This window comes from Pongo pygmaeus, chromosome 1 (genome assembly GCF_028885625.2).
Source record: "Pongo pygmaeus isolate AG05252 chromosome 1, NHGRI_mPonPyg2-v2.0_pri, whole genome shotgun sequence".
In the NCBI taxonomy this organism is placed as follows: Eukaryota; Metazoa; Chordata; class Mammalia; order Primates; family Hominidae; genus Pongo; species Pongo pygmaeus.
This window is the reverse complement of record NC_072373.2, coordinates 118,155,361-118,170,450: the sequence shown is the minus strand read 5'-3', so window position 1 is coordinate 118,170,450 and position 15,090 is coordinate 118,155,361. Positions and strand designations below refer to the sequence as shown.

Below are 15,090 nucleotides of genomic sequence, written 5' to 3'. Positions count from 1 at the left end.
TAGCTGTTCTAGAACATTTGCTGGTCCACAGTAATCCAGAGCATTTGTTTCAGTGGCCACTTGGCTGCAGGACAGTAAGTCTCAGGTCTATGCAAATTCAAAAGTAAGATTAGAAACCCAAACATTTATCCAGGATTGCAAAGGATCATATGCTCAGTGAATAATTAAAAGAGACACACATATACCCCTCAAAGGAATATGGTGAAAAAAATAATGGCACTTGGTACAAGGTCCAATAGTCTTCTCTTGAGAATTTTTAACCACCTGTGAGACTTCAAATAAGGTTACAGCCTGAATTCATATTTCCTTCATGTTTCTTCAAAGTGATTCAGGTTGGTAGACCCCAAGCCCCTGGCAAAAGCAAACACAAATTCTCTCCACTCAGGAATCTAAGAATCTAAAAAAGTTCCAAAGAATGTTAGCTCACAATTTACAAAAGTCACAAAATACACAAGGAAACAAAATTCCCTGAGTAAGGGACGGCAGAAACACCATGTAAGGAAAAAATGACCTACCGAGACTTTAAATGTAGTTATTAACGGCTACAGAATATTTTTTAAGTATATATAACACATTTAAAAGTAAGAGAGCTAATTGAAAATAGGAGAAAAGAAAAAGAGGCTATCAAAAATGATCAGACAGGCGGTGCACAGTGACTCACACCTGTAATTCCAACACTCTGGGAGGCCGAGGCAGGAGGATCAGTTGAGGCCAGGAGTTTGAGACCAGCCTGGCCAACATGACAAGACCCTGTCTCTACTAAAAATACAAAAACTAGCTGAGTGTGGTGGTGCATTCCTGTAGTCTCAGCTATTCGGGAGACTGAGGCACAAGAATTGCTTGAACCCGGGAGGCTCAGGTTGCAGTGAGCCAAGATTGTGCCACTGCACTCCAGCCTGGGTGACACAGTGAGACTCTGTTAAAAAAAAAAAAAATTACCAGACATATTTGAAAAATAACCAAATAGATCCAGAAAAAAAATTTTTAATGTAATAATTAAATTTAAAACTCTGTGGACAGGTTAAATAGTAGACTCACCCAGAATAATTAGTAAATTGAAGAATAGCTGAAGAAATTTTACAGAATTCAGCTTAGAGAAATCATGAAATGGAAAATATTAAGAAACATGGAGAATGAAGTGAGAGCTACATATGTATCTATTCACCTTCCCAAAAGAGGGATTAAAAAGGTAATATTCAAAGAGATACTGTCTTTTCAACAAATGGTGTTGGGAAAACTGGATAATAACAAAAGAATAAAGTTGGATGCTTACCTTATACCATATACAAAAAATAGCTCAAAATGGGTTAAAGGCCTAAACATAAGAATTAAAACTATAAACCTCTTAGAAGAAAACATAAGGGGAAAACTTCACGGCATTGGATTTGGCAATGATTTCTTGGATATGAAACCAAAAGCAAAGGCAACAAAAGAAAAAAATCGATAAATTGAACTACATCAAAATTTAAAACATTTGTGCATCAAAGGACACTATTGATGGATTGAAAAGGAAACTCACAGAATGGGAGAAAATATTTGTAAATCATGTATGTGATAAGGAATTAACATATAAAATGCACAAGAAACTCCTGCAACTCAACAATGACAACAACAAAATACCCTTGATTTTTAAAAGGGGCAAAGGACTTCAGTAAACATTTCTCCAAAGAGATATACAAATGGTCAGTAAGTACATAAAAAGATATTCAACATCACTAGTTATTAGGGAAATGCAAATAAAACCCGCAATGAGATATCACTTTACACTTATAAGTATGGCTATTACCAAAAAAAACACTCTCACAGATAACAAGTATTGGTGAGGATATAGAGAAATTGAAATTATTGTGCACTGCCGATGTCAATGTAAAATTGTATAAGTGCTATGTAAAATAGTATGGCAGTTTCTCGAAAAATTAAAAATAAAATTATCATATGACTCCCCAGAAGAATAGAAAGCGGGGACTTGAACAGATATTTGTACACCCTTGTTTATAGCAGCATTACTCACAGTTGCCATAGGGTGGAGGCAACCCAAATGTGTATAGATGGATGAATGGACACACAAAATGTAGCATTTACATACAATAAAATATTATCTAGCCTTAAAAAGAAAGGAAATTCCAACACAAGCTACGACATGGATGAAACTTGAGGACATTATGCTAAGTGAAATAAGTCAGTCACAACAAGATGAATATTGTATGATTCCATTTATATGAGGTACCTAGAGTAGTAGAATTAGGACAGAAAGTATAATAGGTTGCCAGGGGCTTGAGGGAGGGAGGAATGGATAGTTAGTGTTTAATGGGTATAAAGCTTTACTTTGGGAAGCTTTTTAAAAAGTTCTGGGGATGAATGGTAGTAATGATTGCACAACAATGTGAATGTGCTTAATGTCACTGAACTGTACACTTAGAAATAGTTAAGATGGTACATTTTACATCATATATATATATATATATATATATATATATATATATATATAACCACAGTTTTTTCAAAACTTGGGGAAAAATAATGGTTGAGAATTTTCCAGGACTGAAAAAAGATGCAAATATTCTACTTAAGGAATTACAAACAATCCCTCATAAAAGAAATACATATCTAGACACTTTGTAAAATGTCTTTGTAAAACCACAGATCTACAAAGAGAAATGTTAAGAATAGTTAGAAAGATATTACCTACAGAGGAATGATATTTAGACTGACAACTGATTTTTCAACACCACAGTGGAAGGCAGATGGAAAAGCATCATTTCTTCAAAAGACTGAAATGAAAAATAAGTTTACCTAAAAATGTATATATTTTAAAAATCTTACAGAAGGCCAGGCGTGGTGGCTCACGCCGGTAATCCTAGCACTTTGGGAGTCCGAGACAGGCAGATCACGAGGTGAGATCAAGACCATCCTGGCTAACACGGTGAAACCCCATCTCTACTAAAAATACAAAAACAATTAGCTGGGCGTGGTGGCACCAGCCTGTAGTCCCAGCTACTCGGGAGGCTAAAGCAGGAGAATCGCTGGAACCCGGGAAGAGGAGGTTGCAGTGAGCCGAGATCGCACCACTGCACTCCAGCCTAGGCAATAGAGTGAGACTCCATTAAAAAAAAAAAAAAATCTTACAAAAATAAGGAAGAAAATAAAGAAAATTTTGGATAATTAAAAATTGGAACTTTACTAATAGACCAAATGAACTTCTAATGAATACATTCTGAGAAGTAGAATGATATCAGAAAAAAGGTTTGAGATACTAGAAGGGATACTAAACAAATAGCCTGACAAATATACACACATAGACAGAAATCTAAAAACAATTGATTATATAAAACAATAAGTAAAATAGCTAATTTATGGGATAAGAAGTAAAACAAACAGAAATGTGAACAGTGACAGCATAGAAATTGGGGGAGATTAATCTGAGTAACAGCACTCTAAGCTTCCTTAAATTGTTAGAAGAGAAATGTATCAAATAGCTTTAGCCTGTATTAAGAAAATTATGCATGTTAAGATTTCTAGAGTAACTATTATAAGAATAGAACATCTATTAAAGGGGAAAAAATTGAATAAAGGCATAAAATCTGAATCCAAAAGAAAGAGAGAAAGGAATGGGAATAAGCAAACAGAAAAAGCAGAAGAAATAGAAAGTGCACATTTAGATAACAGAAATTAATCTAAATAGTAATTACAATAAACAGACCAAATTCTTTGGGTTAGAAAAGTCAATATGGAAATTTTTTTCTTTTTATTTTGAGACAGGGTCTTACTCCGTTGTCCAGGCTGGAGTGCAGTGGCATAATCTTGGCTCACTGCAACCTCCATGTCCCAGGCTCGAGTGGTCTTCTCACCTCAGTTCCCTGAGTAGCGAGGACTACAGGCAGGTGCCACCACTCCCAGCTAATTTTTCTATTTTTTTTTTTTGTTCTTAAGACAGGGTTTTGCCATGTTGCCCAAGCTGGTCTTGAACTCCTGGGCTCAAGCAATCCGCCTGCCTCAGCCTCCAAAGTGCTGGGACTACAGGCATAAGCCAAAGCACCTGGAGGGAAATAATTTTTAAAAAGCACTTTTTAAAATCCACATTTGCTATTTATAAGGTGAACACTCAGAACAAAGAGACAAAGAAAGGTTGAAACTTAAAGAATGGCAATGTAGTAACTGAAAGAAAGCTTGTGTAGTTATAATACATGACTATCAGACAAAAATTTTGCTAAAATAAATGGGTTACTACATAACCATCAATGTTTTTATTTCCCAGGAAGATATAAACTTCTAAACTCTTATGTACCTAATAAAATTTAAACTATATAAAGTAAAAAATGACAAACTTACAAAAAAATTGACAAATACACCACCATTGCGACAGATTCTAGCATACCTCTTTCAGGAACTGATAGAATCGCTGCTTAAAACATCTACAGGGGATTATTTAAACAACACCATAAGTTTGATCCAACTGATTATATGTAAAACATAGTAACAAGTGAAAAGGATACTTTTACAAAAATCTAGCATATATGAGGTCATAAATTATATTCTAACATATTAAAAATAATCAGTTTCACAGAGACCAAGTTCTCTGAACATAATGCAATTAAATTACCATATATATCCAGTTTTAAAAGATAATTTTTAAAAAACATGTATTGAAACTTCTTTAGAATTTGAAAATATTTAGAACTAGGTGATAAATAATAATAATGAAAATACATATCAAAACTTGTGGGATACAACTAAACTAGTACTTAGAGAGAAATGCACAGTCTTAATTGCCTATATTAGCAAGAAAAAACACAAATATTAATGAGATAATCAACTAACACAAGAAATTAGGAATAAAGCAATTAAAACAGATTCAAAGAATTGGAAGGAAGGAATTTATTCACACATTAAACTAATGTTTATTGAACACCTACTATTAGGCATTTACAATTCAGCAGTGACCTAAAAAAAATCCTTTTCCTTATGAAACTTAGTGCCTCCAAAACCAAATATGGAAGTCAGCATAATACTGGTCATCAAGAGATTTGAGTTGCAGTCCAATTTTTCCAGTACCCAGCTGTGTGTCTTTAGGTAAATCATTTTTTCTCACTTTGCTTCCTTTTTCTTATCTGGAAAGGAGATCATAATTTCTATCCTATCTATCATGATATAATCAAATGGTATCCAACGACACAAACTATATTTTGGAAAAGTATAAGCATTATACAAATATAAAATTATTATTATTAATATTTAAAACATCCATGTTCCTTTTGCTATCACTGCCTTCCTAGTCTTAGGGAAATAAAATGACTGCTTCATTTAAAACTTTTCTTCCTTCAATTGGCTAAAAGCCATAACATGAGTCTAGCTATGAGGTGGCTTCAAATCTTAATGCTGGGAGAGACTGAGTGTTGGGTCACCTGTCACTGTGAAATCAAAGATGCAGCATAAATTACTAAGTCTACTCTCATGTATGCCTTGTATTTCTGCAACTCTGAACAGTGGAATTTTCACAGTAGGATTTAGCACTTATCAGTTTGTCCTGTCCCACACTTCAAGATCAAAGGTCCTTGACACATCAAACACTGAGTTAAAAATTGCCGCTCAGAGTAGGCGATTTTTTTCATTCAACACTCTTTTACTGAGCATTGCTTATGTGTTAGGTAATAGACTGAGCACTGGAAACTCAGAGATTACAATTTAGTTGGTGAGGCTGACAAAATTGTCTAGCATTCTCTTAGCATACTTATCTAAACACATGAGATCACAAGAGAAGACTCCTCCACCCACACACAAGCCCAGCCTCGTCTTACCATCTTTAGAGCTGAACTAACAAAGAGAGTGAGGTCAATTGTTCTCAGCCTTTTGGCTAAAATCAAGAACGGAGAGTGAGGGCAGAGGTAGATGGTCCTGGTCTCATTTATTGTTTCTGTATTTCTAAGGCCTAAGGCAGGGGCTGATATTCACTAAGTTCTTAACAAATATTTGTTGGGTAAATGAATAGACTGTGTGGAACAGATTGAAAGAAGCCCTGGCAGCAGGTACACAATAGCCAATAAATACTTTTTAAATGTTTTACTTATTAATTAGAGACAGGGTCTTCTGTCACCGAGGCTGGAGTGCAATGGCACGATCATAGCTCACTGCAGCCTCAAACTCCTGAGCTCAAGCACTCTTCCTGCCTCAGCCTCCCATGTAGCTGGGACTACAGGCATGCCTCACCACATCCAGCTAATTTTTTTTCCATTTGTTGGAGAGACAGGGACCCACTTTGTTGCCAGAGCTGGTTTTGAACTCCTGGCTTCAAGTAATACTCCAGCCGCAGCCTCCAAAAGTGCTGGGATTACAGGCATACACCACAGCACCTGGCTGGGTAAATACTTCTTGATTGTCTTAGAGACCAAGGAAAATGTATCCAGCCAATTTCCCTCCATCCTCCCAAACCCTTGCCAGACCTTTCTTCTTGCCTCAGGACCTGTAGCCCAATTTGCTCTTCCTCCTGTAACAACCGCACCAGATCTCTGGCTGGTCCAGAAGTCAGGTGAAAGAGTGCTGTCATCCTCTGAAAGCCCATCCTATACTAGGCTGAGTTTCGCCTTGTGTCCAGTGAACAAGGCTGACTTGAAAGAGGACCATACCCTGAAGAAGAAAATAATAGGACTTTCCGTCTTCAAAGCTCTTCCCTACACAATTTTGTTTGTTGGTTTGTTTGTTGGTTTGTTTTTGAGACAGGGTCTCCCTCTGTCACCCAGGCTGGAGTACAGTGGCATGATCATGGCTCACTGCATCCTCAAACTTCCAGGCTTAGATGATCCTCCCACTTCAGCCTCCCAAGTAGCTGGGAGTACAAGTGCACACCACCACGCCTGGCTAATTTTTGTATTTTTTGTAAAGACAGGGTTTTGCCATGTTTCCCAGGCTATTCTCAAAGTCCTGGGCTCAAGTGATCCACTCGTCTCAGCCTCTCAGTGCTGGGATTACTGGCGTGAGCCACCGTGCCCAGCTCTAATCATTAATTTTAGATGGAGGATCTGGTGACCAGCTGGCAGCTATTATTAATATGTGACACAGAAGCAGACTGTGTGTGTATTGGGGGAAGGAGGGAGGAAGGGAGGAGGAAATACAAACTGAGATGCAGAGGTCATAGTCTCCACATCAAGGCCACATGGTCAGGTCAAACACAGAGCAGAAGGTCACAGAATTTTATTCAATCATAGGCAATTACTCTTCTCTCCTACTGCTCACTACAATAGAATTTTTTGTAATTTTTCATTCTCATTTATGGAAATGTCTCTTAATGGAGTCTTTCTCTCATACATGTATGTATTTGTGTGTACGCGTGTGTACGTATAATTGGAAGAGGGCCCTGTGTTGGGTCCGTTCTGTCAGAAGTATGTCTGAATTTGATCCCCTTTCTCCATTCCCATGGCTATAGTCCTAATTCAGGGCCAATCATTTTTGGCCTGGACTTTTTCGACACTCCTCCTCATCTTCTCCTTGCCCCTGGCCTCTCCCTACTGCATTTACCCTCCCTACTGACACCAGGTCATCCCTAGTTTAAATTTCTGCTTACAATAGAATTCAAACCCTCCACACTCTGAACCCAAACTAACTTTTCAATCTTTTTTCTCAACTGCGACAGCCACCCCACCCTGTGATTCAATAACATCACATGTGTCTCCAGGTCTTTGCTTGTGCCATTTCTTTTCTATGAGATTGTCTTTTCTTGTGCGCAACGTGGACAAATCTTAGCTATTCTTCAGATATGCCATTTCCTCTGTGAAATTTGTTCTGACTCCACCACATCTTCCCCTGTCTTCCACATCCATATCATTTTGTACGCAACCCTTAGAACAGCACTTCAGCATTTCAGTACAGTTATGTGTCTGTTTCCTCAACCATAATAGGAGGTCAAGAATTATACCTTATCTTTGACCCCTAGAACCTGTTGGTAGAGTTCAGTAAGAGTTTTAAAACTGTTGTCTGTGTGATTAAATTAAACAAATAACCATAGAAATAAAATGTTAATCGTTATTGGTCATGTACATCTGCATTTGTGTCCATCAGATTTCCTGAACAAAAATCAAAATGTGTGGTTTGAAAATGTGACAGATGATTTGAAAGTGGAAAATGTCCTAGAAAATTTGTGTCATGCTGCCCCATACTTGTGTCCCATAAACATCCCACCAACATTTCAGGACTAAAATTGCCAATATTCCCTTACTTTACCTAAACCCACTGCCATGTTTCAAATGAAATTTATCCATTGTGAATCCAAGAAAATAAATTGCCTCTATATTGATGTTTACTTCTCTGCCTGGATCAGAAGGCCATACACCTTTCAGTTCCTCTTGATAGGCTGGAAGACTAAAACCAAGGTTAGCTTTGAATTACTCTGCTTCTTTGGCTTGCTTTTAGTTCTCAATCAATCAAGTATTTTAGAAAAGCCCAATACTGGTAGATGCTTATCCTTGTGCTGATAGCTATTGCCAAGAAGATACATTGATTAGTCTCTTACTATGTACCAGGTACTGGGTTAAGAACTTTAGATAGATTATCTTTTGTAATTCTCACAACAGCTCTTTATAAATTATTATTATAATGTCAATATTGTGGATGAGAAAATTAAGGCTTAACGAGAGTAAGCAACGTACTCAAAGTCCTACACAGCTAGTAAGTAAGCAAAGCTAAACCTTAAACCCAATACTGAGGCTGGGCGCAGTGGCATGTGCCTGTAGTTCCAGCTACTCGGGTGGTTGAGGCGGGAGAATCGATTTAGCCTAGGAGGTTGAGGCCACGATGAGCCGTGATTAGCACCACTGTACTACAGCCGGGGCGAAAGAGTAAGATCCTGTCTCAAAAATAAATAAATAAATAAACCCAGTACTGAAGTCTGTGCTCTTAACAACAAGCAGCTTACTGTCTATCTGGGGAGATAAGACATTCACATATGAAATAATTGGAAAACAGTATTCCTTGAAATGTCAGGATGTGGCTCCTTAAGTTCTCCAAGGCCAGATTGAGGTTTGTTTTTCTGAACCTTGAGGGACATTCAGGAGAAATGAGCCTGAGTTTTATATAACAAAATAAAAGTTTACAAGAGCCCTGAGTTATATACAATAAATTCAGTGATCAAAGGTGTAGGATAGGTAGACGAGAGAATTCATGGGAAAATGCCCCCAGAGCTAATAACTTGTATTTGTCAAACACTTTCCAGTTCACAGAGCATTTTCACATATATTATGTCACATCATCTTCACAACCCTATGGGAATACAAATTATCTCTATTTTACAAGCTAGGACAAAGCATTGATTAAGTAGCTTGCCCCATATCATAAATAAATGTTCCAAAGTGGTCAGTATGCAGACTCAGACCCCAATCTCTGCCTCCCAGCAACTATATTTTCTGCTATGACTCACTGTGACTCAGGACTCGAGCAGCCCAGTGTCCAGTCTGGCTGCTCTTCCCAGGAGCTTTCCCACCTGGCCTCCTTCTGCTCAATGAGTCCTGCTGGAGTCCCTTCCATTGGTCCAACTGGTGGTCTCTACCAACTGCCACAGAAGCTTCCAACAGCCACATTCCACCCATCCAACCCTTCTGCCATTAGAGAACCAGGAATTCCCTGGTTTGGGGAGTAGAAAATTGGACATACTCAGAAAGCCTCAAGCTCCTAAAACTCATGACTATCTTTTTACTCCTGCCTCAAGTTTTACACATACATCAATGAAAAGCTGGCCATTGTGTGGCTTTCCAAGCCATTTGGACGTTGTGAAACTTGAAATGGGCGAAACATTGAAATTTCTGGGACTCTACTTCTGAGTACCTTATTGCCTTTTCCCATTCCCTAACTTTCTCTGTGATAGTCTTAACATTCCTGCAGTCAATAAATATTTATCAAGCACCTGTTAGGTGCCAGAAACTATTCTAAGTTGGGAGTATAGGCCTAGCATGGTGGCTCATGCCTATATTCCTAACTATTTGGGAGGCTGAGGTAGGAGGATCACCTAAGCCCCAGAGATTGAAGATGCAGCCAGCCATGATTGCACCTCCACTGCACTCCAGCCTGGGCAACAGAGTGAGACCCCAACTCTTTTTTTTTTTTTTTTTTGAGACAGAGTCTCATTCTGTCGCCCAGGCTAGAGTGCAGTGGCACGATCTCGGCTCACTGTAAGCTCCACCTCCCGGGTTCACGCCATTCTCCTGCCTCCGCCTCCCAAGTAGCTGGGACCACAGGCGCCCGCCACCACATCTGGCTAATTTTTTGTATTTTTAGTAGAGACGGGGTTTCACCGAGTTAGCCAGGATGGTCTCGATCTCCTGACCTCGTGATCCGTCCGCCTCAGCCTCCCAAAGTGCTGGGATTACAGGCATGAGCCACCGCACCCAGCCTGCGAGACCCCAACTCTTAAAAAAAAAAAAACTTACTTGGGTGAATGCATCACTGATCACCCTAGAAAAAGCCCCCCATGCTTGCTATCATGAAACTTGCATTACAGTGGGGACAGACTAACTAAATAATTAACATGCCAAATGGTGATGGACATTGTGATGAAAAATAAACTTAGGAAATTAACTGGTAGAATGGGGTCTATGTTGGAAAGAAGTTGGTCAGGGAAGGCAGATTTAATAAGACACCTAAATGCAATAAGGGAAGAAGCAAAGCCAATTGGCCCTCAAGAGAAGGGTTTTCCAGGCACAGAGAACATAGTGCAAAGGCCCTAAGCTTCACTCATACTTAGGTTATTCACAGAATGGGAAGGAGGCCAGTGTGACTGGAGCAGAATGAACAAAGGGGAGTGTGGTAGAAGATGAGGTCAGAGTGAGCAAGTGAGGGACCTGATTTTGTAATGCCTCATAGGCCCATAGAAGATTGTTGTTTTTCAGGCATTCAACCTCGTTCAAACAAACCAAGCAATTATTTTAGGCCAGAATTGTTGGGTGCTGATGATACAGAGATGAATAAGACAAAGGCGTTACTGTCAAGAAGCTGAGTCTGATGAAGAACAGAGGCAAGTAAGCAGACAGCTATATCACAGTGTAACTGGTACTGCAAGAGGGTTAAGCCCTGATTCCTGTAGTAACATATGGAGGGCACCTACTGCAGATGGGATGTCAGAGAATCTGAAGTCTAAACCTGTGCCATTCAGAAGGAGACCACTGTCCCAATGGGGTTATTAAAGATGTGAAATATGACTAGTATGGCTGGGGAAACAAATGTTTAATATTAATTAATTTAAATATAAAACTGAAGCAATGTGAAACATTTTTCCTTTAAATTCAACCTTACAGTTTTGGTAGGACTACTTCTACTTTTGTCGTTGCATCCCATAAGATTTCATGATTGTTTCGTTAGTGCTCATGTACTTTTTACTTCTACTTTTAAAAAATGTGGCTACTACAAAATCTACAGTTAAATAAATATGTGACTCACATAATATTTCTACTGAACAGCACTAATCTAAACTCAAAGTGGAAGAGACAAGCCAGGGATGTAGAAGAAACCTCAAGGCAGAGGGACTACATGTGCCAACGTCCAGATCTCAGAGAGAGCATGGCACCTTCGAGGAGGAACAAATAACTCAGAATGATGAGTCCTGAAATGCCAGCAAGCAGGTAGGCGGAGATAAGAAAGAAAAAATAAACAGAAGCTGGGTCTGAAAGTCTCGTGTGTAATTCAAGGGAATTTGAGCTTTATTGTGAGTATAACAGGGAGCTACCGAGGGAAGACACCCGGCCAGCTGGGATTGTTGCAAAGGTCACTCTGGCTATCATGTGGAGAATACACTGAAGTGGGGCAAGAATGGAAGGAGGAAGACCAGTGAGTGCTGGCTGCAAAAATGAAGCAAGAGTCGGGGGCAGTGACAGTGGAGAAGAGAGAAGTGGGCTAATGTGAGATATTATGAGAGGTCAGGTTGGCTAGACTTGTCATTGGATAGGTATGAAGAATGAGGGTAACAGGATGGCTTAAAGATCAGTCCCTAACACTGTAGGCTCTGAGGAGCAAATGACTACTGCCCTCCAAAGCTGGGTGTCCAAGCAAATGACTGAGCTCCTAAAGGGATGCAGGGTGTGACGGCTGACTTCAGTGGCCATATTTCTCCCCGACCGTAAACATTATGAATAAAGAAACATCTCCTGGAATTTCACCTGGGCATCTTGTTTGTCTTTGATTAGTATAATTTTTGGAAGTCAATGTATTCCATGCTGCCAGGTACACTGCTCCAGCACTTTCATTTCCTTTGATCAGATGATGGCTAAGTGACAAGATTATATCTTTCAAAAATAATCTTAGGAAAGGAGAAATGTATTTGGGGTGCTTCCTTCTCCTCCAATGGCAAACAGGGAACATAAATTAAATAGAGCCACACTCCATCTCACCTGGGTCTTGCCCAGGTTTTGTGGAGCCTAAAATTTATATAGTTGTTGGTTGGGTTTTTTTTTTTTTTTTTTTTGGAGTGGGGAGGAGGAAGGGTCTCTTTAAGTAAAATAATATCCAATTATGAATTTAAAATCACTAGGTAGGATCTCATGCAAATGAGGGGCCCTGACACTTAAGCTTCATTAGTGTCATGGTATATCAATAGTTTTAGAAGGCCATTTTTTTTCATCCATTAAACGTATATCAGCTGATGGGTTATGGGCACTGAGCAGGACATAGGGATATAAACATGAATAAGAACAGACATAGGCCCTGCCCTCAAGAAGTCCACCGTTCAGAGCAGGAGATAGATAAATAGGTCATTGTAGAACTACATTATGAATGCAGTTATAAGAGCTCTATCCACAGAGTGTAGTGGGTGCAGAGAGGAGGAGCACTCAACTCACCTGAGGTGAAAGGTGCTTGCTTGGGTATCTTCCTGAGGGATGTGCCACCAGCAGGATGTGTAAGATACGTGAATTACTTAAACACTGGGTAGAAAACAGGTTTTGGATAACATTTTGTGCCCCATGAAGCTGGAAACTTTGTCAGCTAAAATTAGAAAGGCCGTAAATGGCAAACCCAGTTCTTGCTAAAAGTCTCATCACTGCGTAGATTAACTCTGTACTACTAGCTGGAGATTCTCCCCAGAATAAAATGACAACCCTATTGTGGACTGAATTATGTCCTCCCAAAATTCTTCTACTGAAGCCCTAGACCCAAATGTAACTGTATTTGGAAATAAGGTCTTCAAGGAGGTAACTGAGGTTAAATGAAGTCATGAGGGTAGGACCCTGAGCTGATAGGATGGGTGTCCTTATAAGAAGAGGAAGAGACACCAGAGACATATATGTGTCTCTCTGTCACTCTTACTCTTTCTCTATCTTCCCCACCACCACCCCCAACCTCTGCAGGGCAGTGGAAAGGCGAAGGAAAGGCCTTGCCAGAACATACTGAGAAAGTGACTCTCTGTAAGCCAGGAAGAGAGTCCTCACCAGAAACCAAATTTTCTGTCACCTTGATCTTGGACATCCAGCCTCCAGAACTATGAAAAAATAAATTTCTGTTGTTTAAGCCACCCAGTCTGTGGTACTTCGTTGTGGCAGCCTGAGCAGACTAATAAAGATCTTTAGACAAATATGGTCCGTTTCTCCCTATGCCTGACCCCTGAGCAGAATATCCAGAAACAGTGGGCCATTGTTGTGCCTCCTTGTCCATATTTCCAGGGGAAATGCAAGAATGATGTTTAGTGTCCTTTTACCACCTTGGGCTTTATTCCTTCCTTCTCACACCTTAGCCCCTCTAGGCTACTCTTAGAGTCATCCCCCAAGGGTCATAGTCACTGTGTTAGTCTGTTCTTGCATTACTATTTAAAGGAATACCTGAGGCTGGGTAATTTATAAAGAAAGGAGGCTTAATTGGTTCATGGTTCTGCAGGCTGTACAGGAAGCATGGCTCTGGCATCTCTACTCAGCTTCTAGTGAGGCCTCAGGGAGCTTTTGTTCATGGTGCAAGGCAAAGCAGGAGCAGGCAGGTTACATGGCCAGTGAGGAACCCAGACGTGGTGGGGAGGAGGGCAGACTCTTTTAAACACCCAGATCTCAAGTGAACTAACTGAGCAAGAACTCACTCATCACCAAGGGGATGGTGCTAAATCATTCATGAGGGATCCACCCCCACGATTCAATCACTTCCCACCAGGCCCCACCTCCAACACTGGGATTCACATTTTTCAACATGAGATTTGGAGGAAATGAATATCCAAACCATATCAATCACAGCTAGCTAATGATTCTTTGCTCATTCATTAGGGAGGTAGCCTGATAATGCTGAAAGAGTTCTGGTAATACATTTGACCCCTAAACAACACAGGTTCAAACTGCACAGGTCCACTCACATGCAGATTTTTTCAATAAAAGTTACACCGAGTATGCCTGCCCCTCCTGCCTCCCTTCCACTTCCTCTGTCTCTTCCGCCCCTGCGACTCCTGAGACAGTAAGACCAACCTCTCCTCTTCCACCTTCTTCTCCTCAGCCTACTCAACATGAAGATGATGAGGATAAAGGCCTTCTTGATGATTCACTTCCACTTAATTAATAGTAAATACATTTTCTCTTCCTTATGATTTTTAATAACATTTTCTTTTCTCTAGCTTACTGTATTATAAAAATACAATACATAATACATATAATATACAAAATTTTATTTTGCATATTATTGACTGTTTATGTTGACTGTGTTATCAGTAAGGCTTCTAGTTAACTGTAGGCTGTTAGTAGTTAAGTTTTGGGAAAGTCAAAAGTTACACTTGGAGGCCAGGCACAGTGGCTCACGCCTGTAATCTCAGCACTTTGGGAGGCCGAGGTGGGTGGATCACGAGGTAAAGAGCTTGAGACCAGCCTGAGCAACATAGTGAAACCCTGTCTCTACTAAAAATACAAAAATTAGCCAGGAATGATGACACGCACCTATAGCCCCAGCTACTCAGGAAGCTGAGGCAGGGGAATCTTGAGCCCAGGAGGTGGAGGTTGCAGTGAGCCGAGATCGCACCATTGCACTCCAGACAGAGTGAGACTCCGTCTCCAAAAAAAAAAAAAAAAAAAGTTACACTTGGATTTCCAACTATGCAAGGGGTCAGCACCCCTAACCTAACCCCTTCATTATTCAGGGGTCAACTTTACTTAGAAA

General features: G+C 39.9%; 1 protein-coding gene across 2 annotated transcripts in view; it reads right to left on the bottom strand.

The window, feature by feature from the left end:
• LOC129021336 (adenosine receptor A3) overlaps nucleotides 1–9,542 on the bottom strand; it is an 88,571-nt gene extending 79,029 nt beyond the window's left edge. The window contains exon 1 of one of the 2 annotated variants that reach the window (XM_054466533.1): nucleotides 9,404–9,542. In XM_054466533.1, the coding sequence (XP_054322508.1) occupies nucleotides 9,404–9,510 (107 nt within the window). In that variant the 5' untranslated portion in view covers nucleotides 9,511–9,542. The remainder of the gene's footprint in view (nucleotides 1–9,403) is intronic. The other variant, XM_054466543.1, reaches the window with a different exon arrangement.
• Between the last annotated feature and the right edge of the window lie 5,548 nt (nucleotides 9,543–15,090).